Raw genomic sequence first — 25,247 nt, forward strand, 5'->3', positions numbered from 1 at the left:
TTAACTCTTTGCTAATGAGGAAACTGTCAGGATTTAGAAGACATTTGTAGGTCTAAATGGGTTAAACAACAAAGTGAGGCAATATTAGGCCTATGGTCGAATATGATATCAAGACATTCAATAATCTGTTGCTAACCCATTCCCGTCCCACATAAGCGATACTTCTTTTTAATATATTTTTTATCCCACGATTTTGTAACCCATTTTTCACCCCTGTGCCAATCATCTACTGTGATCCTGGGCTCTACACACCCTCCGCCAACCTGGGGAGAGCAACGGACTTAACTCATGCGCCCTTCATGCATGAGTGTCCAAGTTGCTCCTTTACACCTGACAGGGGGGAGTTTCCCTGGTTGGACGTAGCGCGTGGAAGGAACACGTTATTCCAACCAGTTCCTTTCCCTTCCATCAGGCGCCCCGGCTGGCCAGGGGGAGGCAGTTTAGAGACCAGGATTACTGCATGTTTTTTGTGAGGGTACCTACCCTAGGGGACACGGGGAGAACATGCAAACTCCACACAGAAAGGCCCTTTCGCCAACCCCGCCTTCGGGTATGGGCACTGATGACACGGAGGAGGAAACACGCCACCAGCACCCATAGTGCCCCGAGCGGGAATCGAACCCAGGACCTTCTAGCTGTGAGGCATAAGCGATACTTCTGTGCCTCAAATGAACAGTTTCGAACTGGTCACCCTAACAATGACACATGATGACATTTTATGATGTCTGTGGAAAAAAAAAAAATATATATATACATAACGTTGCCGTCGGGGGGAAGCCTCATAACTCAATCTTTAGGTTTTTGATTTATTTTTCCATAAATCAGTGCTATTGAACACCCTTTGATTGATTGAAATATTTATTAACAGTTTGCAGAATGGGTACATTTAACATGAAAGCACAACTCAAATCATGGAAATCATGTAATAGAAATAGGGCGGTCTAATTTGCTCCCTTCTTGTGCAGGGGGTTACTTTGGCAAGTTTTACATCTTGGGGGACCTGTTTGATGGAGAGGTTTGTTACGTGTAGACTACACAATATGTTAGTTTGATCCTTGTAGCGTTTAAAATTAGATTGAGTCGATAATAATTGTTGTGGCTCTTTGTTGGTTCCAAACATTTCTACCATAGCCAACAAACCCACTGATGCACCTAGGGACTAAGGATGTACGCAGATCAAAGAAACAGATTGTCCACATGTTCAATGTCATTTTTGGTTTGTATTTACTCCTTTAAAGTGCAGTGATGGTACATTACAAACAGCTCCTTCTGGCATTTGTATCTTCTGTGTTGTCTGTCTGGTAAAAACTGGTTTGTCCACCAGGTGCATGCCGCTCCCCAATCACCCAGGCCATGCTCTCCATCAATCAATTAGGCCTGGGGAGGCGTGCCGTTGGTGTCCAAACAGTGATTCAAATACATAATAGCCCATCAAACCAATACCCAATAATGACAATTAACTACAACAATTGTGATAATAATATTACAATTAATAAATACACATACTATACAGTGAGGATGGCTTCTACAATAATTATTTATGTTCGTGTGAGGCTGTACTGGGGCATTTCAATAAACAGGGCCACTCTCTCTCTTTGCTGGGCAAGAAGCGAAACGAAAGGTGTTAAAATCTTAGGTTAAAACATGTTCGTCCCTGGGTGGACTCGAACCACCAACCTTTCGGTTAACAGCCGAACGCGCTAACCGGTTGCGCCACAGAGACTTTGCTGCTGCAGACTAGACCCTAATGTGACGTCACCACTCACCAGACTTTCCGCCTAGCCGCCAGACTGAATAGCCTACTAAATATGTCTACTTTATTAGGAAGAAACAGTACAGAGTACAGTCGAGCACTTAGTCCTGTTTCTATTCAGGTCCTGGGGTACTCAATTCATATAATCAAGACATGAAAAATAACAAAATTCAAATCATCATAACAAAGAAACACAGGTTGGAGTTGGACTAGTGTAGTCAGTGTGATACATCTTTAGGACGTCACGTTTGTATGTATATTTTTTATAGTGCATGTCTAAGTAAGACTTGTTTACATCAGGGTCCTCCATTTTCAATTCATCAGAACATTTAATGACGTACAAATATACGCTTCTAGGGGGGGGAAGGAAATCAACATAGGCTACTGTATATTGTAGGCCTACAGTTAAAAACCCTTGTACACTGGACTGGTAGGATGGAGTTTCACTCCCCGTCTCTCAGTCTCAGCCACGATTCTCCACAAGTTAGAAGTGAACTGAAGTCGGGTCCGATGGCATGCCAAACCGGGTCACCTAGCTGGAGATGAACGCCCTGGACACGGCTGCAGTTGTGGTGGGGAATGACCCACATCCATGTCCACGGTTAAACCAATACTCTATGGGTCAAACCAATACTCTATGGGTCAAACCGCTTCGCAGGAATGATAAACAGCTCCGCATGGGGGCCAATCACGTGTCTTCTTGAATCTTCTGGAGTTGTGTGTAAAACATGTATCGTCCCTGGGTGGACTCGAACCACCAACCTTTCGGTTAACAGCCGAACGCGCTAACCGGTTGCTCCACAGAGACTGTGATACCTTATTTATTCAGTGCAAACATGACAGCTTCAGTGATAAACATTCAATTCAATACAATACACTTTTTTCCTTCCTTATTTCCGGTGCGCTTGTTTAATAGCGTCCCTCCCTCCCTAGGGCGTCGGCCTCTTCTTTGGGTGTCTTACCTGCGCAGGTAAGATTCTATTAAACAAGCGCTCCCCCTCACGTCTTGTTTTACGGCACGTTCCAAAAATCAAAATGGAAAAACGTCATGTTTACATTCCTGCTGTCTTGACAGACTGTTGTGGCGAGAGAAGGAGGGAGGTTGAGATGGCAAGGAGGAAGGAACCCGGGAGAGAGGAGGGCAGGAGAAGGGACAGCGATGGTGACGCGTGGATACGGTATTCTCCTGTTTCACCGCCGCGGGGAGAGAAAGCAAGGAGCTCTGAGTCGGATGAAGGGGAAATTGCGTCAAAGGAATCAGACCGCGGAATTCAATATGCAGAGGACGATATGAGAGGCTACCAAGAGAGGAAAAGAAAAAGGGACGAGTTAGACAGTACAGGAAGCAAAGACAGCCTGAATGCTAAATTTGTTGTTGGAATGAAAGCGGTGACCAAAACAAACGGTATTTTCAGCAATCAACATGCAGTAGCAAAGTTCATAGAAGAAAAAGTTGGAAAAATACGGTCATTGAGAGCTACAAGGAGTGGGATCGTGATAATTGAATGTGTATCCAAGACACAGATGAAGGATGTCTTGAGGATCACGGAGTTGGAGAATCAAAGTATTGTGTCATGTTTCCGAATGGGAGAGAAGCAACATAGGAAAGGAGTTATCAGTGCAGTACCACTGACTCTAGATATGGGATTGTTTGATGACGTTGATGGTGTGGTTGAGTTCAGGAGGATGACACGGTTCAGAGACGGGATGAAGGAGGAAAGTACCTCAATATGTGTGACATTTGAAGGCGAGCTGCCTGAAAGAATTTATCTTGGGTATATCAGATACAGAGTCAGGCCATATGAACAAGCGCCACTCAGGTGCTTCTGTTGCCAGGATTATGGCCATGTTGCTGCGGTGTGCAGAGGAGCCAGTAGATGCAGGAGATGTGGAAAGACAGAGTGCATCGATTTGAGATGTGACGTGGATGATTTACCGGAGAGGTGCATCCATTGTGAAGGAAACCATGGTGCAGGAGCGGCAATCTGTCCTAAAAGAGTTAAGGAAGCTAAAGTGAATAAGATAAGGGAGGAAAAGAGAATGTCTTATGCAGAAGCTGTGAGGAAGCTGGATAGGACTGAAACGGTGCATGTTGTGCAACATGAACCAGAGCGAAATATGAAGGAAACGGGTGAACCAAACATTTACAGTGACAAGAAAAAATTCCTGGCATTCATAGCCATGGTTATAAACTGTGCTGTAGAGATTCCACGGAAGTCAGAGCGGATCAAGATGGTGCTTGAGGCAGCCAGGAGGTTCCTGGGCGTTGAGGATATAAGTGGGGAAGAGTTGAACGATACACTAAAAGAAGAATTTGCACAGTCATCTCAGGCCTAGGGTCTGGGATGTAGGGAGGGGACATAATATAACTGAAGGGGAGATACCGGTAGTCGGGGTTTTGATTTATCTTATTGTATTTTTATAAAGTTCACTCATGAATCCAGTTGGTGGCGGTAATGCACCTTGATAGGTTTGCCAACCGCCATAAAACCCGAAAGAAGAAGAAGAAGAAGAAGAAAAATCAAAATGGCGGCTCGATATTGTCATTCTTTTTTTTTGGACAGAAAGTAGCTCATAACATGTCTACGGGGGATTTTTATGAAAAACAAGCGACAGCAGATTGAAAGAGGATAATTCAAGCTTGGACTGCAGCTGCAATGTTGGTGAGTTTAACGTAATTTAAGACCAGGAGATCACAAACCAAAAAACATGAATAGGAAGTTGATGGAGGGTATTGCAACTCTAGATTCAGCCCATTGTAAAAAAATCTAGAGTTGCAAATTGCGGCTAGGCTAATAAGCCATTTGCCAACGGCTGATTCGGTCAATTTGCCGAATGAGGGCGATTTATTTCAGCACTGTCAGATTCGTCTGGTTTCCATGGTTACTGTTTGTTTATTCACCGCTGAAAGGTATGTTATTGTGTTTCCAATTCCATAGGCTTTCAGGTGTAAAAATATGTTCGTCACTGGGTGGACTCGAACCACCAACCTTTCGGTTAACAGCCGAACGCGCTAACCGGTTGCGCCACAGTGACTGTGGTGCTTCAGGCTAGAACTTAATTTGTTGACGGAATACAAAACTGTTCTTCACTTCGCGGGGGCGAGTTGGAAAAGGGGCGACCGTACCTGTTACCCATTGAAACGTTTGTGTAACATTTGGAGTTTTTATTCCAAACTTGTGGTTGATTCATGTCAACTTGTGTGAATCCTGTTGCAGTTCGACTGTTTCAGCGATAGAGGGCGCCAGATGACAAGCAGAGGAACATGTCTGAGAACAAGCACTATGTTGCAGTTCTAGTCTGTCTGTCTGTCTGTCTGTCTGTCTGGGCTGGACCCCCACATGATTTTATGGGGTCCCCATGGAGGACAGTGAAATGTAAAATGAATAACTTTTAAGACCTTTTAATAAAGGTTTTATTAAAAAGGTTACATTTTAATTTAAACAAATAAACTTGAACCTGAACCTGAATACCAAAACAAAATACCCAAAGGGAACAAATATCACCACTGCATCAAAATTAATCAACAAACTTTCTATAAAAGCTAGTTGGTCAAATAATATGAGAAAGAGACATTTTGAACATTGTGAAAATAGCTGATCTACAAGCTTGCCATGCGTTGTGTGGGTTTGTAGACCAAATTTGTAGTCAAATTGAATGTCTCAACTCCTACTATTCCAAGTGCTTGTTCAGGGTGGTCCCCAGTTCAAATATGATGATGATGATGAAGATGACATTAGGGGTCAAGCCAAAGGGCATAGACCCCTTATTGTGTCAGTGAAATTTCCACCATTTTAGCCGTTTTGGCAGTTTTGCGTTTCGTTCTTCGCAAAATCTCATCTCCGATGAGAAAATTATGATTATGATTTGCGTTGACAGACAACACCTTGCATGATGTATGATGATGTATGTTGATAAGAGCGCCCCTCGCAGTGTGATTTTGTGTTTACTTCAAATAATTTCAGTCATCAATGTAACTTATATAGGTCATATTGTATATTGCATATAGTAGCTTTTTTCTTTTTGGGCTTGACCCCATCTTATAGTTGCTTGCAGCTATATTTACTATTATAAGGGGTCAAGCCCAAAGGGCGTAGAGCCTTTTGTTATCATGAAAATTCCGCCGTTTTATCAGTTTTGGCAGTTCTGAGCAATCGTTTTTCACAAAATTCGGCAATATGGTAAGTTTAAGTCATATATCACTTTATAAATTGCCCATGAACTTTTATGGGCTATTTATAAAGTGATATATATTCATGACATTTTAGTTAATGGGCTATTCTTTACTAGACCTGTGCCCGTCGGCCACCGGCCTACTTGGGAACGATGCAAGTTGGGAACCTATAGTATGCAATACCGGTTGTCATAGCACCCGTTTTAACCGAACTCCCCGCAGGCACACTGTCGCGCGCAGACGTGTCAGAAGAACCTGAAGCCCTTCTTCTTCGTGGGGTTTTTAGACAGCTGGTGGATGGAAAAGAAGCTCCACCTCTGCGGCTGACTGACGCGGAGGAGAGCGTTTCCGGGAATCTGTCCATCGCGTCAGTCAGCCGCAGAGGTGGAGCTTCTTTCCATCCACCAGCTGTCTTAAAAACCCCACGAAGAAGAAGGGCTTCAGGTTCTTCTGGCGCGTCTGCGCGCGACAGTGTGCCTGTGCTGTCTGTCTGTGTCCCATAAGGAGATCTCTGTATCTGTCTGTCTGCCTGTGTCTCTGAAAAGTGGACTGGTTAAGTTGCCAAGGCAATCAATTGGCTGAAGCAGAGGTTGGGAATTGTACAGGTGAGGGGACTCATTAGGTCCACAGGCAGAGCCTGACCAGAGCCTTTTGTGGTGTTTCTGGACAACGGTGTATCCCAACGGTGGTGTGGAACGTGTGTGTAAAATGTTAAGTCGGTGGGGCTCGAGTTACTTGGATTGCAAACACACGTACAGAGACATGGTGCATTTGGGCTATTTATAAAATGATAAATTCAACTTGTGTTTTTCATTTGCTGATTTCTCAGACATTTTCGTGCCAAATTGACATGTATTTGGTCGTGGACCCCTCTCTCTGTGCATCATGACAAATACAAACGTGGTATTTGAGGCATGCACATGGCATAAATCTCAAACTAGATGCAACACTTTAAAAAGATGACATGCAAATGTATTCTACTATAAAAAAACATTTAACTCACAGAGAGAGGGAGGGAGAGAGAGAGAGAGAGGGAGGGAGTAACCAAATGGACCCATCATGTAGGGTCCATTTGGCAGTGGTGTAAAGTATTTACTTATAGGCCTAACTGTACTTATTTTGAGGCAGCCCATACTTTCACTTCACTGGAGTATTTCCAATTTTCAGTAGCCTACTTTTACTTTTACTCTACTTAGTAGAGTCTATACTACACCTCAGAGGAAAATATTGTACTTTTTACTTCACTACATTTGTTTGCTTTGTGTTATTTACGATAGTTACTTTGTAGATTTTGATTATCACAAAACTAACCATGTCTTTGGCCCTATACATTTCGGCCATTTGAAAATAGCCGATCTACAAGGTCACAATGTGTTCGCATAACTCTGCTCTTTATATTTATTTCCCTGCACGGTGTTGGCTTGTTGTGTCTGTTGGTTGAAAGAATTGAACGCACACATGTCAACATCAAAACTAATTCCTACACAATGGCAAATAAAGGTATATCTGAATCTGAATCTGAGATCTATAAAGCTCAGAATGTGTTGCATCACTTGCATGTGTGTCGCATTCTGAGCTTGTATCTATACGTTTGGTCCAATGTTGTTTTTGGCAGCAATCTTTTCATTTAGTTTCACTCACATTTTAGTCACCTGGAATGTTTTAGTGCTAGTCTAGTCTAGTTTTGGCGGGCTTTGATGCCATCGTAATGACTGTTTTTACACTTCCTGAAAATAGCCGATCTATACAAGCTTGTGAGCTTGTAGATCTGCTGTTTTTCAACTAATTCAACTAATTGTAAAATGACTTATAGGCCTACTGAATCTCTTGTCCACTAACATTTGAGTCTATAGTTTGTATTTGTTGACGGCCTATATTTAGTCTTAGTTTCAGTCATCATAGCTTAGTTTTTATTTAGTTTCCATTTAGTTTTTGTCAGTGGAAAAAGGTCGTCTTAGTTTTAGTCGACAAAAACAACACTGATGTCAACATTAAAACAAATGGTGTACTTTAAGTATACATTTTGATACCGATACTTTTGATTAAAAAAAAAAAAACTTGTAACATTTCTACATTTCTACATTCCACTATTGATACTTTTACTTAAAGTAAATAATTTTAATACTTTTTCCACCAGTTTGTGTGATAAAGCTGCATCTTTCTTTTTGTTTGTTTAATTAACCACTTTTCAGCCAAAGATAGCAGATCTACAAGCTCACAGCTTGTAGATCTGCAAAGAGTACCAGAGTGAAAGGTCAAGTTTACGAATCAGCATCAGTACATTCACTATATTTTGTATTATCTTTTTGGGGGTTTAAATTGATTTTGATGCAACTTTATATATTACTAGAATTTCGCCGGCCTTCGGCCGGCGAATCCTAGTTACATTGCAGCGCAATATGGGAAGAAGGAAATAGCGGGAGTTGACAGAATTATTATAATAACAGAAAGTGTTTTTTATTTCTCATAAATACACAAACATGGTGAAACAACTACAGTCACAGAGAGCAGTGCCAAGGTAGCTGCTGCCTGCTAACGATGCAAACAACAGCCTTGCCTGTCGTGTGTGTGTGTGTGTGTGGGGGGGGGGATAGCACTAATTTTCGACATTTTACTGTGTCATAAATATTTACATCTGTAGCCTATATTGTGATTACATTTGACCGTACATTTGACTCTTGTGTTATATTCTTGTGAAATATTCAGTAAAGTATTGTGGTGAAATATTCACCCCAAGTTGATAAGATATGCAGAGAATATAATACCAAGAACCCCCAGTTTGAAATGCATTAGGCCACAGACCCCCATTTGATACCATTTGCTCTCTGGGAAAATCAGGGTCCATTTGGTTCCATTTGTATGCTCTTGGAGTATGATGACTGTGCTAACAGTATTATCATAAAATATGTCTCAGTTTGAAGATTCAAAAAAACATATTTCATATGTGTGAGCTTGTAAAGTAGAACGTTCAACCAGAGACAGTGTTGCCAAGTCTGACCATTATAAGCTACTTTGGACTTGTTTATCTATTGGTAGTCCTTGACATGGAAATGTTTGAGTTCCACTGCTCTGAAACAACATTAGACAACAAAGTTTGACAGTCAACACTATAATTGATTATTTTAAGACTAATTTCCGGACCATTTCTGATTTACCTACTTTGAACTGGCCTCTTAACATTTTTATAGACCTGGTTGCTTGTTTCACTCTCACATCCACGGTATGTGGCAACCCTGGTCCCTGGTTTGTTTTGGTTTGCGTGTGGATGTTTTTGTGTGTTGCTTTAGCATCTTTAGCACAGTAGCTATCAGAGGTTGCAGCAGCTGCTGCTGTCATGAAAACGCAAGTTTCTGTCCCAGAAGCTCACGTTAGGTCTGCGCACACTGTACGTTGCTAAACTTGCTATGGCAACCTGTCATCAAATGCTGCTAACGTTGTGGTCAGCACTGTTAGCATGTGTGCTATCAGGCAAAAGCTGAGATAGATATAAAACTACTGGCCAAAATGTCATACAAAACACAACACCTAAAATCGGAATGTAATTGTGACCTACAGACCATCATGATTTGCTTGCTGGACCTATAATTAATTTATTTGCATTAAATTGCCACTCGCCCATATAAATAAAAAGCAAGATGGCTGCCGATTGCGAGCGGAGAGACGGAAAGAGTAGTGACGTGTGAGCCGGGGGCGGGCCTCTGACAACAGCATGAACACAGGGCAGTGTTGCCAGGTTTGCGAATTGTAAGCGAGTTGTAGTGTGTGTAAGTAGCCTGGTTAAAAGGCCTTGTTTCTGCCCCTGTGGGGCAACAGCATAATGTCGACCAGTTTCTGTCCACCGCTTTTGGCACGTGACCAACTTAAGCATTGTTATATTAGATTATTGAGTCATTTTGCCATGGGGACCCCCCCCCCCCCACACACACACACACACACACACACAAACACACACACACACACAAACACACACACACACACACACACACACACACACACACACACACACACACACACACACACACACACACACACACACACACACACACGGGGTTAAGGGGTTTCAGCAGTAATCAGCCCCCCTCCGAGAGGTCTGGGTTTGATTGACAGCCGCTCTATTCAGTCGCTGCCACAGATTAGGCCCTTGCCTTAAGTTGTGTGTGTGTGTGTGTGTGTGTGTGTGTGTGTGTGTGTGTGTGTGTGTGTGTGTGTGTGTGTGTGTGTGTGTGTGTGTGTGTGTGTGTGTGTGTGTGTGTGTGTGTGTGTGTGTGTGTGTGCGCGCAGAGCAGTAATGGCCCACTATACTAGAAATCCAGCATGGCAAAACTATAATTATACAATCTGCTTCAGATTCAGAATGCCCTTTAAACACTGTTTTCACACCTGTGTGTGTGCGCGCGCGCGAGTGCGTGCGTGCGAACTGTATGTGCACACACATAAAGAGGACATGTGTCTGTTTTGTTGTCTGCAAACCGCATGCATATCATTAGAGTCAATGATTTCTTTATTGTTTGTTTATTGTTTTAATATACCTTTTTCTTTATTGTTGTGCTGCAGTCGCTTCAACACAACGACACGTGACGTGACGGCCGGGTCCCCATTTGGTTTCATTTTACACTCTCAAGAGTTAAATTATTGTTGTTAAACATAGTTATTTTAGAAGATACAATATGTTATCATTTTTTTGGTAGGCCTACAGTTGTGGAAAAAGGTACAAGAAATAGTCAATAAGCCTACTGCAATATAAACATACTCCAATTATAAGCAGAAGTCCGGAATTCTATACTTCAGTTCAAACGTATTTGCACCTACCAAAAGTATAAGTAGGCTATACTCATTATGCAACAGAATGACCCTGCATGTTTCAAGTATTCAAATGTACACAAATATTTTTTAAATAGCAGAACATAGCAGAACTTGTAGATCTGCTATTTTCAAATGGCCGAAATAGTGTTTTTTTAAAAAAAGAAAGAAAAAGTGTTTTAATGTATATGTTTTGCAATAATAATCGAAATCTACAAAAGGCTATAATTGTAGTGGAGACTGTGAGTAAAAGTACAATATTTGTCTCATCGATATAGTGGAGTAGTATAAGTAAAAGTATTGGAAATTGGAAATAGGCTACTCAAGTAAAGTACAAATACCTCAAAATTGTACTTAAGTAAATAAACATTAAATCATCTCGGAGTGAGTGTCCAACTGATCTGGACCGGTCATAATAAGCACGGGTGGATTTATTAGCTGACTAAATGAAAATATTTTTATGTTTTGGACATCATACTTTAAGTATTATTATGTGTAATAGCCTACAATTGTGTAATATCATGGATGAACTATTGTTGTCTATTTTGTAGTATATGTTTTAGCAAAGATGTGTAGCCTTTATTTCCTGCCTACCCACGTCATGGGTCGGAGGCTATATATAGGTTCATATAGTTTTCGATATCACACATATATTATAATTGCTATAAGCATCTCAGCCACATAGCATTTGCACACAGAAGCTTTATATATAGGCTATAGTTTTCTTCCATTTTCGCAGAGAGAGAAATTAAAATAACAGCATGAATGAATATTCAAATAAATACAAATAAAAATATAATCGTATCCACGCCCCCGGTCCGCTGCGTGCCGGTGCGTACCCAGCGCAGTCTTAGAGTATATATATATACTCTAAGAGCGCAGTAACCAACCCCGGACGCGTGATTATGAATCCCACCAACGTTCTAGGGTAGACCCGCCTCACCATGTGTCTGATTGGCTCCCGGGAAGGCATAGTTTACTGAGGTTAGGCCGTTCAGGTTAGGTTTAGGGGGGGTGCATAAAGTTAGTTTAGACTAGTCATTGGTTAGACATGGGTTAGGTTTAGGTGTGCTGTCCGGGAAGTTAGGTTTAGGGTGAGATTTTAGATAGGTTGTACTAGTAGAGTTGTAGGAGTAATGACTGGTCGCAAAAACGAGAAGTGTCAATCACAACGACTACTGGCCAATCACAGTAGGGCTTTCCTAGAACGTTGGCGTGATACATAATAAATCACGCACCGGTCCTGCGTGCAACAGGAAGTGACGTACCAGGAGTGGCTGCCTGTGTAAATATTGTTATTGTACACACACACACACACACACACACACACACACACACACACACACAATTAACACAAGCACAGCACAAGGCAAGCACTGCTCGTCAAATCAGAGGCTAGGCCTATCTACAATAAGGCGAGGGCAGGCGTCCGCCTGTCCAAAACCATTTCTGGCCTGGCCAAAATCCATACCTGTGAGAACTATTAATGGACAGCTGATTGGCCGTTGCGGTAGAGCGTGACTCTCAATCACCCATTGGAATGTAAATGCATGCCTTTCAGCCTTTGTATCCTATAATTGTCTGGCAGGTATATCTCTTTGAAAACCTTTAGTCACTAATCATATATATAGCACTAAAGTTATATGATTGTGCGCGTGGAGACGACAATTAACACATAGGCTATCTTGCCTGCCCAAAACGTAGTTCCTGCGCCACTGCGTCAAATTATATGCCGCCTTCACAAATCACAACTGTACAAATTTACGCAAGCCATATTGTTATTGTTTTGTTATTGTTTTGTTATTGTTGTTATTATTGCTCGTTTCGTGTGCGTTTCGTTGTGCAAGGGACTAAATTAATTTCGCTCCTATATGCCACCAAAATGTGGAACGCCCTACCAACTGTCATTAAGACATGTGAATCCCTTGACTCCTTCAAAACCACTCTCAACGGCATACGGACAGCTGCAATTCGAAACTGACTCCCGTAAAATCTGAATCCCCCACCCACCCCTTTTCCCCCCTCACTGTATATGTCCCCCGCGGGCCGCGCCCCCCCTTTTTACCTCTTTTATGATGATTTCCTGTTTTTGGCTAGTCTATATTTGTACGTCTCTAAATGTTATGATGAATTGAAAAAGGTGGACCCTCTTGTAAACAAGTGTAATGTTGTATGGTGTCGTCCACTCACAGTTAAGTTAGAGTTGCTTGAAATGCACTCATGCAATCAATCAATCAATCAATCAATCAATCAATCAATCAATTAATCGATTAATCAATCAATCAATCAATCAATCAATCCATCAATCCATCAATCCATCAATTCAAACAAACAAACAAGGGCGTATGAGGACGTGTGATGTGGGTTTTTTTTGCGCTTTTTACTTAAGACCCGAGGCAGGCAGGCAGGCAGGCAGGCAGGCAGGGAGATCCGTGCAGCGTGCATGAGAGTGCATCATGAGGACAACCATGGTGGATGTTCTGTGAAATGCCTGCCTGCAGCTTCTGCTGGATGTTCTGAAATCACACACACACACACACACGCGCACACACACACACACACACACACACACACACACACACACACACACACACACACACACACACACACACACACACACACACACACACACACACACACACACACACACACACACACACACACACACACACACACCCTGGGTTGACCAACCGCTATAGCCTAGGGGTTGCGCGCCCTTGGCTGCGTCTTTCCATCCAATGTATTAAAAAAAAATGTTTGTGGTACCTCCCTCTCACACGCACGTGTGTGTGTGTGTGTGTGTGTGTGCGTGTGTGTGTGTGTGTGTGTGTGTGTGTGTGTGTGTGTGTGTGTGTGTGTGTGTGTGTGAGAGAGAGAGAGTGTGTCAGCGTGTGTGTGTGTGTGTGTGTCATAGATGGTAACCTGCCACACACACATGCATCATGCATCTTTAGTTTAGCTGCTGGGTTGGTTTAATTGCAAGGAGGGCTCCATAACATCCAGGACCGACCGACCCGTCCCACCAACCTCTACCCGCTGGCTCTCTGCCCCGGCTACCATCCACCAACCTCTTCCCGCTCCTGTAGCTCTCTGCCCCGGCTACCATACAACCTCTTCCCGCTCCTGTGGCTCTTTGCCCCGGCTACCATCCACCAACCTCTTCCCGCTCCTGTGGCTCTCTGCCCCGGCTACCGTACAACCTCCACCCGCTCCTGTGGCTCTCTGCCCCGGCTACCGTCCATCCACCAACCTCTATACCCGCTCCAGTGGCTCTGTTTCCCGGCTACCATCCATCCACCATGCCGGCGGCGGGACGCCGCCTGCAAGAAACAACAACAACAACCCCGCAAGACCGCGTGCTTTATCCCGGCTTCTAAAACTGGATTTATACCTCCGGGGAGGTAAGGTTATGCGTTGGAAAGCACTTGTTCCAAAGTCTAGGAAAGGGCCGAAGTGAAGAGGGTTTTTTTGTGGGGTGGTTGTAAGTAAGAAAAGGGAGGGAGGGTCGTTAATTTAAAAAAGAAATCTTAGAAACTTTGTTACATGTTTGACCACCAAGCCACGCGGATCATGGGCGATGGAGTGGCCGAGCCGAGGAGCCAGAACCCCGGCCACAACCACCACCACCATCAACCACATCACCTGCTACATGGGCCGGCGGAGCGGGGAACCGGCGCCGACACGGACCCGGCCCGATCCGCCTCCCCGCCGCACACGGCCCGCTCCCCGGCGCACAGCACCGGAGACACCCCGGGAACCTCCGCCTCCACACCGACTTCCAGCAGCGAGGACGGGCATGACAAGATGCTGGGAGTAGACCCTGATTACTGCCGCCGGATTCTAGTCAGAGGTATGACTATTAAATATTATATTTATAGCCTATATTACACCAGATATGAACGAGTATTTATTTATTTGGTTTTGTAGTCTATAGGCTACAATAGTATTTTTTTAATAGCAAACAGGAGACTTTAAAATAATAAATATAATATTATGTAACATTTCCAGGTGATGGTGATGCTCAAACGGATTTATAATAAATATTATGCTATATTTTTCACTTCCGCCATAGCACCAATGTTTAATAATAACAGCAGCAATATGTCAATATTATGACATAATATTAAACAACATAGCTACTTTTTATTATAAAAAAAAAATGAAGCTTTGTCAATATGTGACCTAAAATAAAACCAAAAATATGAACATTTTACATTTGAAATTGTGAGGGTGACTTAAGAAGAATAGTTTTAGTTAGTTTAAAGTTACTGCAGGATATGTTTGACATTATTTAGTTATGTGTAAATTATGAAATCTAGTGACGACACATTCACCATGATATCATTTTGATGAAGTCTTGCGTCATGTCAAGGTTTTTGAGATCTGTTTTTAGATTTCAATAACAGTCACAGACAGGCACCTATATTTCAATATTAAAAACACGGTTTTGAGGAATGACACAAAATGGAAGCAAGTTTAATGTCCTAAAACATGTCTTAAAATCTGGAATACTTTCTTTGTTTGTTTAATAATTAATTGAGTGGCCAGGTGTTGCTTTTTAGCGTTATGTAAATTAATTTATAGGGCAGGCTATACAATTAATATTTGGTGACGTGTCCACTATACTCTGTAACTGTAAGTATAGGACAAACATGCCCTTTGATCAATATAGACATTTTCCCATGAAAAATAAAATAAAATAGAGTTTCAGTCTCCAAAATAAAATAAAATGCATCCGTTATGAAAAGCAATTAATTGCAAGTCCACACTTTAGACGTAAATAAATCATGTGTGAATGTATATCTGTCTATATGTTTAATATGTGGCAGTATAAAAAATACCTATGTGTAACATATAGTATATATGTGTGTAAAATAGTATAGCCTATAAAATATCTGTGTAACATAGTATAAATATAGATATGTGTATAACATATCGTATATAGCCTATTGTCTATGTGTAACTGTGCAAAATATGTGTGTAACATCATGTGTGAGTATATATATAAACACAGAACCACATCTGAACCAAAACTTGGAAAGCAAGATGAGTGTTGTTCCTCCGTTGGCCATTAAAAAACAATATATAGGCCTATATATGCTTGTAGATCTGCTATTTCAGCCGATCTTCACGTTATCATCCCATTATCTTGTGGGTATAGGCTATAGTTATAGATATCGAGGGTGGTATTTTTGACAACTGTACAGAATTATAGAAGGCATTTCGTAGTGTACAATCGGCCGCAGGTCTTAATGGGGTTAAATGGAGGACTTTAAAGTTAAACACATCACAAACAAAACCCATTCACCATGTCAAATCAATGCATTATACTTTATTATTATCTAAACACTACACTGCTATTATCTAAACACATACACCACACTGCTACAATGATCCATGCACAAAAATGATGCAATATACAGCCAAGAATCATTGACGAACCATTGTGTTTTTAGTGTGTGCATCTATCTTAATATTGGTGAGATTTTATGCACAAAGAGTAGCTTATAATAGGCATGTAATACAAGCGTTGACAGGACATTATAATGTCCATGTATGATTACACATTACATTGTAAATATAAAATGCATAAAAATGAACAAGCTTATGTATATTATACCTTCTACGTTGAGTTCTGCACAGGCCTATATGGTGTATAATGCATAATAATGTAAACATATTTTACATTATTATGCATTATGTTATTATGCATAACGTGTATTATTATGGAACGAGCTTTTACATCAATACAGTTATGTTATGAATGCAAAGCGTGTCAATCTAATAGTTGGAATGTTCTATAGGTTATATGTTACTGGTGGTGAGAAGTGAAACTTTTAACACATTTTCTACAAATGGAGGCACAGATTTTATGATGACAATTCTAGGCCCATGAACTGTGTGTATATATATATATATATATATATATATATATATATATCAGCAAATATTATTATTATTAATAATTAAATTTAGAGTCCATTTATCAAGAATGTTTTTTTATATGATTATATATTTTTCTAAATTTTCCTGCATGACTGTTATAGCGGATGTATTGATTTATATTATTTTTGTATTATAGGCAGGCCTTATATAGCCTGCTCGTCGTGATTATCATCATAAATAAGAAATATCTTGTGATATTTTGTGAATATTGTGACTATATGCTTATACTTGCTGCTATAAAAGTTACCACATTCATTTATTGACCAACCATTATACCAACCAACATATTCATAATAGAATTATTTAATTTAGAACCATAATTGTGTAACTCTGAGGCACTTTGGACTTAACATCATGTCCTGTGTTTTCGAAATCATAACTCTGAGAGTGTATAATACAGGAAACCAAATGGACCCTTACAAGTCTGTAACTCTGAGAGTGTAACACATGGAACCAAATGGACCCCTTACAGATCTGTAACTGTGAGAGTGTAACAAATGGAACCAAATGGATCCTTACAATGTACAATAGCATTAAGCAGGCTCTTAATCCAGAGCGATTTACAGTAAGCAAAAACAAATTGAAATAGTCATGCAAGAATCGAAATAAGCAAGCTAACCTAGCATCCATAACAGAATATTATCTATCCAATATAGAATGCTATGTAAAATGCTATATAAATTACATAAGTTTAGCCTTTGCATATGCCTAGGTCCATTTGGTCAACCAAGAACCATTTGGTTCTATGTGTTACACTCTCAGAGTCAAGTAAACCAAGGATTGATTTCGTTATTTATAGTCACCCGAATTATCAGCCTACTACTAGCCTGTATAAATTCCACAATACAGGACGATATAGCTCATTCAGAATGTCCCATCTGTAACTATAAGTTCATAGTTCAAGACAAGTCACGTGTCCATTTGGTTCCATTTGCTATCTCAGAGTGACAGTCCCATAGAGTCAGTGAAATAACCGCTATAAGGATTTATTCAGAGCAGATCCATGGCGCGGGCGGGGCGGGGTCACCCAGGGGTCAGGTCACTGAGTGAACGCGCACGCGCTTTATAATCCAAGCGTTATTCACGATTCACAGACTGCTGCGCTGCGGGCAATGCGTAGTATTATTATTATTACTCATATACGTTACGTTACACACGTATAGGCTATATCCTATAAGTGACAATATACATTGCATTATGCATTATGACTGTCAACAACAACATTCTATTTATGTTAAACATATTATTAAACTAATCGCCCATGGCATGTATTCTGGATTGTGTGTGTGTGTGTGTGTGTGTGTGTGTGTGTGTGTGTGTGTGTGTGTGTGTGTGTGTGTGTGTGTGTGTGTGTGTGTGTGTGTGCGTGCGTGCGTGTGGACAGTGCAGTGCTTTTATAGAATACATGCCATGTGTGAGAGAGAGAGGGGGGGTATAAATCCTGAGGGTGCATGTGCAACAATATCTAAAGGCAGAAATAGTCGTCCAAAGGGAAGCACGCACATCCACATATAACTGAAATGTAGCCTACAGGTGCTTATAAAAAATACTTCCACATGCAGGAGACGGAAAGCTCATTGCAGTAAAATGTGTGTATATTATATAGGCTATTCAGAGTTTAAACCCAACATGCATGCAGTGGTTTTCAACCCTTTTCATATCAATGTCTATATTATTTATTCTGTACGAGCCACGGACCACCCCATTTGATGACATTTAGACTCTCAGACCCAAAGCTAAAGAATATTTTGTTGTCATTGGATAAGACTCCATGCATGCTGTGTTGGTGTGGTGCGTCATGGTAGAGATAACAGGCAATACCACTGATCAAATAATAACAATTATTCTACATTCTATAATTGTGTATTGACTTGAAATCATGCAGATGTTTAACAATATAGTTAACTCTTGAGAGTGTAAAATGAAACCATTTTCATTTCACGCTTTCAAGATAAGGGTCCATTTGATCGCTAACTCTCCATCATTTCGCTGGAGACGATCTTCTAAAGTAACAAGTGGCTATACATTTACTTTTCAAGGTATTTTCAAAGGTCACTAATTATAAATACTTATACTTATACTTATAAATTATAAATACTTCTAATCCACATACTACATCTCAAAGGCAAATAGCCTATACTTTTTACTCGACTACAATTATTTGATTTGGATTATTACTAGGCCTATACAAAACATACACAATTTAGGCCAAATTCAGAATAGCAGATCTATGCAGGTTGGCTATTTTGAACAGATTTTTATACATTTGAAAACTTTAAATGGGACATTCTCTGCACAATGAGTATAGCCTATAGCTATACTTTTATTTAGCCAATACTTTTGTACTTTTACTCGGACTTGTTAGTTTGTAAACAGATATTTCGTATTTCTACATTGCATTATTGGTACTTTTACTTTGATAGCCTATACTTTTCGAAGACCCACATGCATGCAGTGCGCACACATCAAACTATTTTGTTATCTTCTGAAGTTCCATCGAAGACATAGAATTAAATAATCTTCAAAATCCCAAAGTGTCCCAAATGTTGGTTTAGATATAGGCTTAATGATCACTTTTCGTTCCTGATAGATAGATAGATATATTCACATTAGGTCTACGGCACAGTCAGTGACGTAAGCATAGCTGCAGCCAATCAAGTTAATAATGGCTGTATTATTGGGCTGCGCGGTTTCTCATTGGCCCTTGGATGTGTGGACATCATGCACGCTTATGACAAAAAAACAAAACGTATTTTTGACAAATCAGGTTTGAATCACATTCCTGAGCCTTGTTCAGATTGCTAAAACTATAATCCAACTAGAATCTGGATAATATAAATCACATAGTTTGGATTGCATTGCGTGTTTGTGACAAAGTGTGTGTGTGTGTCTGTCTGGGTGTGTGCGCGCGCGCGTGCGTGTTGGCGTGTGCGTGTTATTTGAGCTCAAACCCCACATGTAGGCCTCTAACGCATTTGGCAGCAGGGTTGTTGTAAATAAGCACTTTTTAAATATTTAACAATGCAGCAGAGATACTTCCAACAACCTTTCAGATGTCAGCTCGCAGCAATCTATACAGACGGCCTATATACGCAGGGGTTCATGTATTCCCTGAAGATAACCTTCGTTTCAACTCAACGCTGCAGTAAACAAACATAGTTCTGAATTTGCACGTGACAACTCCGTTCAGCAACGTGAATTAAACTCATGTTGAAGATATAGTTTGCATTATTTAAATTCACCATAAAGCACTGTTTAAAGACAATTGGACAATGACCATTCACACCTGTGTCCTCCCTAATCAGTGCTTATTAGGCACGCACTGTGACACCTGCCTTCACATTGTTCCACCTCAAATTTGTTACCTGTTTAGTAGTATTGTTAAACCGCATATATAGGAAATACGATGATTTTAAATTGCACGTAAGTTGTCCGAGTCTTATGGCTGCACCGCTACAACTTATAATAATAAGATTCGCAAAAAAAAACCTTCTACAAAGCTATATGCTATACCTCTGACATATAGACCACAGTCAGTGCACCGTTGCACTCATACACGGAAATAATACCTTTAAAGGCTTTTGAATTTCCATGCAGCTTTATATTATATATAGGATACTGATAGGGAGAATTGCTATTTGTCCCAAAAGTGACTTAAAGATTGGTTTTGGTTTTAAAGATTTGTTTGTTTCTAAAAAGCTTTATACCAAGCTGTACCCTTAATTGTCAACATGTATTGTAGGCTATTGTATATATACTTTCTAACAGCAAATGCAAATGAAGTGAACATTCGTGCTTTTGTATACAGTATACAGGCCTAGCCATGCAGTTCCTCGAAGTTGCAACACGACTGCATAGCTCACAATGCTGAGGCCTATACCTACCGCCAACCACTGTAGATTTTTTGACACTTGCTTTGTATAGCAAGAATTTCACCCTGCATTCATCTGAGCAACACGTTTTCTTCTCATGTCAATATAAAGCTCCTTTGAGTTGTTAACATTAATTGATTGATTTAGAAATTGTATAAGTTTGAAAGTTTGTAGAATGAGTACAGTTCAACGAAAGTACATGGTCAATACAAAAAGAGGATAAAACCATGAAGAAGAAAAAAAAATACTTGTTTACATGATCAGGGTCCTCCATTTTCAATTCATCAGTACATATAAAGACATACAAATAATCACAGTTTTGTAAAACATACAAAAAAAATAAAATAAATTATTGTTTGTACTATTACAGACGCCAAAGGCACCATAAGGGAGATCGTGCTTCCTAAAGGTTTGGACCTGGATCGTCCCAAACGCACGCGCACGTCCTTCACGGCGGAGCAGCTGTACCGCCTGGAGCTCGAGTTCCAGAGGTGTCAATACGTGGTGGGACGAGAGAGGACAGATCTGGCCAGACAACTGAATCTGTCCGAAACACAGGTAGGATTATAATATATATAATAAAGGTCTATCTATCTATCTGTCTGTCTGTCTGTCTGTCTGTCTGTCTGTCTGTCTGTCTGTCTGTCTGTCTGTCTGTCTGTCTGTCTGTCTGTCTGTCTGTCTGTCTGTCTGTCTGTCTGTCTGTCTGTCTGTCTGTCTGTCTGTCTGTCTGTCTGTCTGTCTGTGTCTGTACTGTGTATAGACCACTGTTTCCCAAACAGTGGGTTGGTACCCAAGTTTGGGTCACGGACACATTTTTATGGGCCATACAATTAAGTAAATAAATACTCCTATTTAGTGTTTACATTTTCAGTATTTTTTTCAGTTTTTTGTCATCGATTTGAAATAAATTCAATGTATTTTCAAAAATAATTGAATACATAAAAAAATAAAAATAAAACTCAAAATAAAACTAATTCCATGAATGTGTTTCATGGAATTTGTTCCGCTGCATGGGGCGGGCGCTCAGATCGCGGTGAACCAATCATTGCTCCATATGCGGCGTTGCGCTATACCCGCCCCTCTATAGCCTGTGGGCCAGGCTATCTCCTGCAGTGGTTGATTGATTGAAATATGTTTGCAGAATTACAGTACATTTCAAGCACAAACTCAATACAAAGACTGTTAACTGTGAGTGGACGACCCAATAAAGCATTACACTTGTTTACAAGAGGGTCCACCTTGTTCAATTCATCAAAATTCAATCATAATTAATTTGTCTTCAAAGCAACAATCATCAAACTCCAAAAGACCACTAAAGATTGATGATGATGATGATGATTGGCACGTCTCATTCACCTGTATATGCCTATATGTGTGCACCAATTGACCACCTTGAAAATAGAGGTATTCCCTGTATATTTATTTATTTTCCCAAACGCTTTTGTCGGAACAGGTAATTTCCCGTGGTAACAGGTGCTTTTCCCTTTTCCATCTCGCCCCACTACTGTAAATAACAAACATAAATTCATGTCGGCGGTTATATAAAAGGTATTCATTTATACATTTTAAGTTCACTCTGCATATCCATGGCCATGGGCATAATAGCATCATGATTGATGCCATTACAAAACATGGGCTAGATACTACATGGAAGAAATGTGTTTAATAAAATATAACTGCTAGAAGTCCTATAAAATAACTTAATTAAGCAGTCACCGTCTCTGTCTCATGATATTCTTCCTTGATTTTGCGACTATAGATTATTTCAGATTTCAGGAAGTGAGGGAAACACAAAAAACTAACTGTTACATTAACAGATTTCGCGGGGGCGAGTTGGTAAAGGGGCGAGTCGTCTGGTCTTCCTTTTGTTCGTTCCAATTCTCTCTCTCTCTTTCTCTCTCTCTCTCTCTCTCTCTCTCTCTCTCTGTGTGCTATTTATGCTTGTAGATCGTCTGTTATTTTAACCAGGTCTTCTTAAGTGATGAACTCGTGATATATTAGCCTGTGTGGTGCCTGCAGGCCATGCAGTGTTGACCAACGTAGGGCTGTATTTGAGCTCTTATGGAGGCCTGTACACCTACATGGAGATGGTGAGAAGAATGTATACATGGGCCTCTCTGGTTTAGGAAAATATCACAGAGTCTCAAATTGACTTTTGGATTAAATTGCAATATATGATATAAATATGAATGTTGACGACTTTCTTTCCGCATGCACCAGCATAGCACAGGGCTGTTGTTTGATTGTCAGTCCCTGCAGTGCTGATTGGCAAAGACGCATCCGGGTGTATAGCCTACTAGCCTCGGTCCCTGCAGGCTTACTTATCTGCGAAAAGAAAAGGGTGTTATACTGTATCACCCTGAAGAAGCTTAGTATTATCTATCCGAAACGTTGGTGTCTCATCATGCAAGTGTCCTCTGCATTAAACCTTATGCATGATTATTGGCAGCTGAGTGTGCGGCTATAAAAAAAAATCATTCAGTAGTCAGTACTATTATTAACTTTCCCGTTGGCTGGCATAGCCTGCAGCACCTCACAACGACCTGTGCATCCTTTTGCTTATATCGCTTGTTGACGACTGCTTCATGCTTTGTTTATCATCTCACCAAATGCACCGTGACAACAGTAATATGATCTCAGCTCTGCAGTATCTGGGGCCTGGGCCTATAGCTGGGCCTGTCTGCTATCTGGGCCTATATCTGGGCCTTATGGCCATGTTGTTAAAGTAGGCCTATCTTGGTTGAAATAACGTTGTTATTTCTTAGTTCACGGATTTGCAGGCAAATTGTTTATTTGAACCAGTTTCATTTCATTAAACCGTCATTGATTCAGATTAATGTTGAAGCTGTCACTGAAGCTGCCTTGCAATCATTTCAAGTGGATTTAATTATAGACAGTTACATGAAATCCTTATTTGGTTTAAGATAAGATACAATTATATGTTTGGGGTCCAACTTTGAAAGCATTCTTCCAGCTGCTGGTAAAGAAACCCTATATATATGTACGATATGGTATATTGTTATATTGGACAATAATTGTTGTAGGCAAATTGTTCAAACAGAGCAATAAATGAACAATATGATGTGTCCGCCAATTCGCCAAATGCGTATATAATCTTTGCTGCTCTGCTGTGGCGAGAACGCTGTGTGCGTGCGTGCGTGTGGGTGGAGGGACGGTGGGTGTGTGTTGAGCGTGTAGGCCTCGTGATCAAGTCAGCATGCCGGCATCGCGAGAATTCAAATAAACTGCAGATTGGTTTGAATGAATGATGCAATAATGTCATTTCATGTATGAATATTAAAACTGATTATTATTTACCGCGCGACCCACAAATGGGTCCCGACCCAGTGTTTGCCGTTGCATCCCAGATTCCCAGCAGCATTTCATTCATTATATGAGCAATAATATATGCAGTAATGCAGTGGTGGGGGGGAAAAAGTACTTTTTACTTGAGTCACAGTTTTACTCATTATGCATGAAGGTCCAGTTTAAAGTTTTCAAATGTATAATGAAAAAAGCAGATCTACATGCTCACACACACATTGGGGGATTTTAGACCGACTATTTCAAATGGCCAAAATGTAGCATATATACATATAGTTTGAAACTACTAAAGTTTTCAAATAATTGTAGTGGAGTATTTGCCTCTGAGATACTCTAGAAATACTCAAGTAAAGTAAAACAAAAAAAACCCCTCAAAATTGTACATAAGTAAATGTATACTGTTATACTTTCCACCACTGAAAAGGTTTGTTGGCGACTGCATGATTTGTGTAAATGCACCATGATATGGACAGTTGGACAATATTAATATGATCTCAGTACATTTACTTATGTACAATTTTGAGATATTTTAATGATTGATTCATTGAATAGTTTCAAGGTCAAGGTCAAGGTAAACTTTATTTTGAGGAATTTGTCTTGGGCTTTCACCCCAGCTACAGCCACACATAAAACATCATCAATGACAACAAAAATACATTAGAGGAAGACACAACATTACACAATTGCACACATCATGTGGATAATCACATAAGTTATGCTGTTTCTGAGCCTCGTTCAGCATCTTAGTTGATGCTGGTACAAACGATTTTTAAAATCTGATGTACTTCCACTTTGGTTCTTTGTATCTTCTCCCAGAGGGCAGAAGTACAAACTCACCATTTAAAACATGCTTGGGTAACATCACTGACGATTTTTTTTGCCTGTTTTAATGTAGCCTGCTCATATAGACTGCAGAGAGGGGAGTTGTCTTAGCCCTGATCTGTTTTAATGTAGCCTGCTCATAAATAGACTGCAGAGAGGGGAGTTGTCTTACCCCTATGATCTTCTGTTTTAATGTAGCCTGCTCATAAATAGACTGCAGAGAGGGGAGTTGTCTTACCCCTATGATCTTCTGTTTTAATGTAGCCTGCTCATAAATAGACTGCAGAGAGGGGAGTTGTCTTACCCCTATATGATCTTCTGTTTTAATGTAGCCTCTCATAAATAGACTGCAGAGAGGGGAGTTGTCTTACCCCTATGATCTTCATATCTCATATAGACTGCAGAGAGGGGAGTTGTCTTACCCCTATGATCTTCATATCTCATATAGACTGCAGAGAGGGGAGTTGTCTTACCCCTATCTTCCCTGCAGTCTCCAGGGAACATAATATAAAAGGATGGCACCAAAAAAAGTCCTTGCGGTCTGTTTTTTTCC

General features: G+C 40.5%; 1 protein-coding gene across 1 annotated transcript in view; it reads left to right on the forward strand.

Moving 5' to 3' along the window:
- Nucleotides 1-14,270: 14,270 nt before the first annotated feature.
- vax2 (ventral anterior homeobox 2) overlaps nucleotides 14,271-25,247 on the forward strand; it is a gene marked incomplete at both ends in the record, with an annotated part of 33,408 nt that continues 22,431 nt past the window's right edge. The window contains 2 exons of the mRNA XM_080792240.1: nucleotides 14,271-14,577; nucleotides 20,916-21,103. Coding sequence (XP_080648366.1) covers nucleotides 14,271-14,577; nucleotides 20,916-21,103 — 495 coding nt within the window. The remainder of the gene's footprint in view (nucleotides 14,578-20,915; nucleotides 21,104-25,247) is intronic.

The sequence above is a fragment of the Protomyctophum bolini genome (assembly GCF_963924005.1).
Source record: "Protomyctophum bolini genome assembly, chromosome: 20".
Lineage (NCBI taxonomy): Eukaryota > Metazoa > Chordata > Actinopteri > Myctophiformes > Myctophidae > Protomyctophum > Protomyctophum bolini.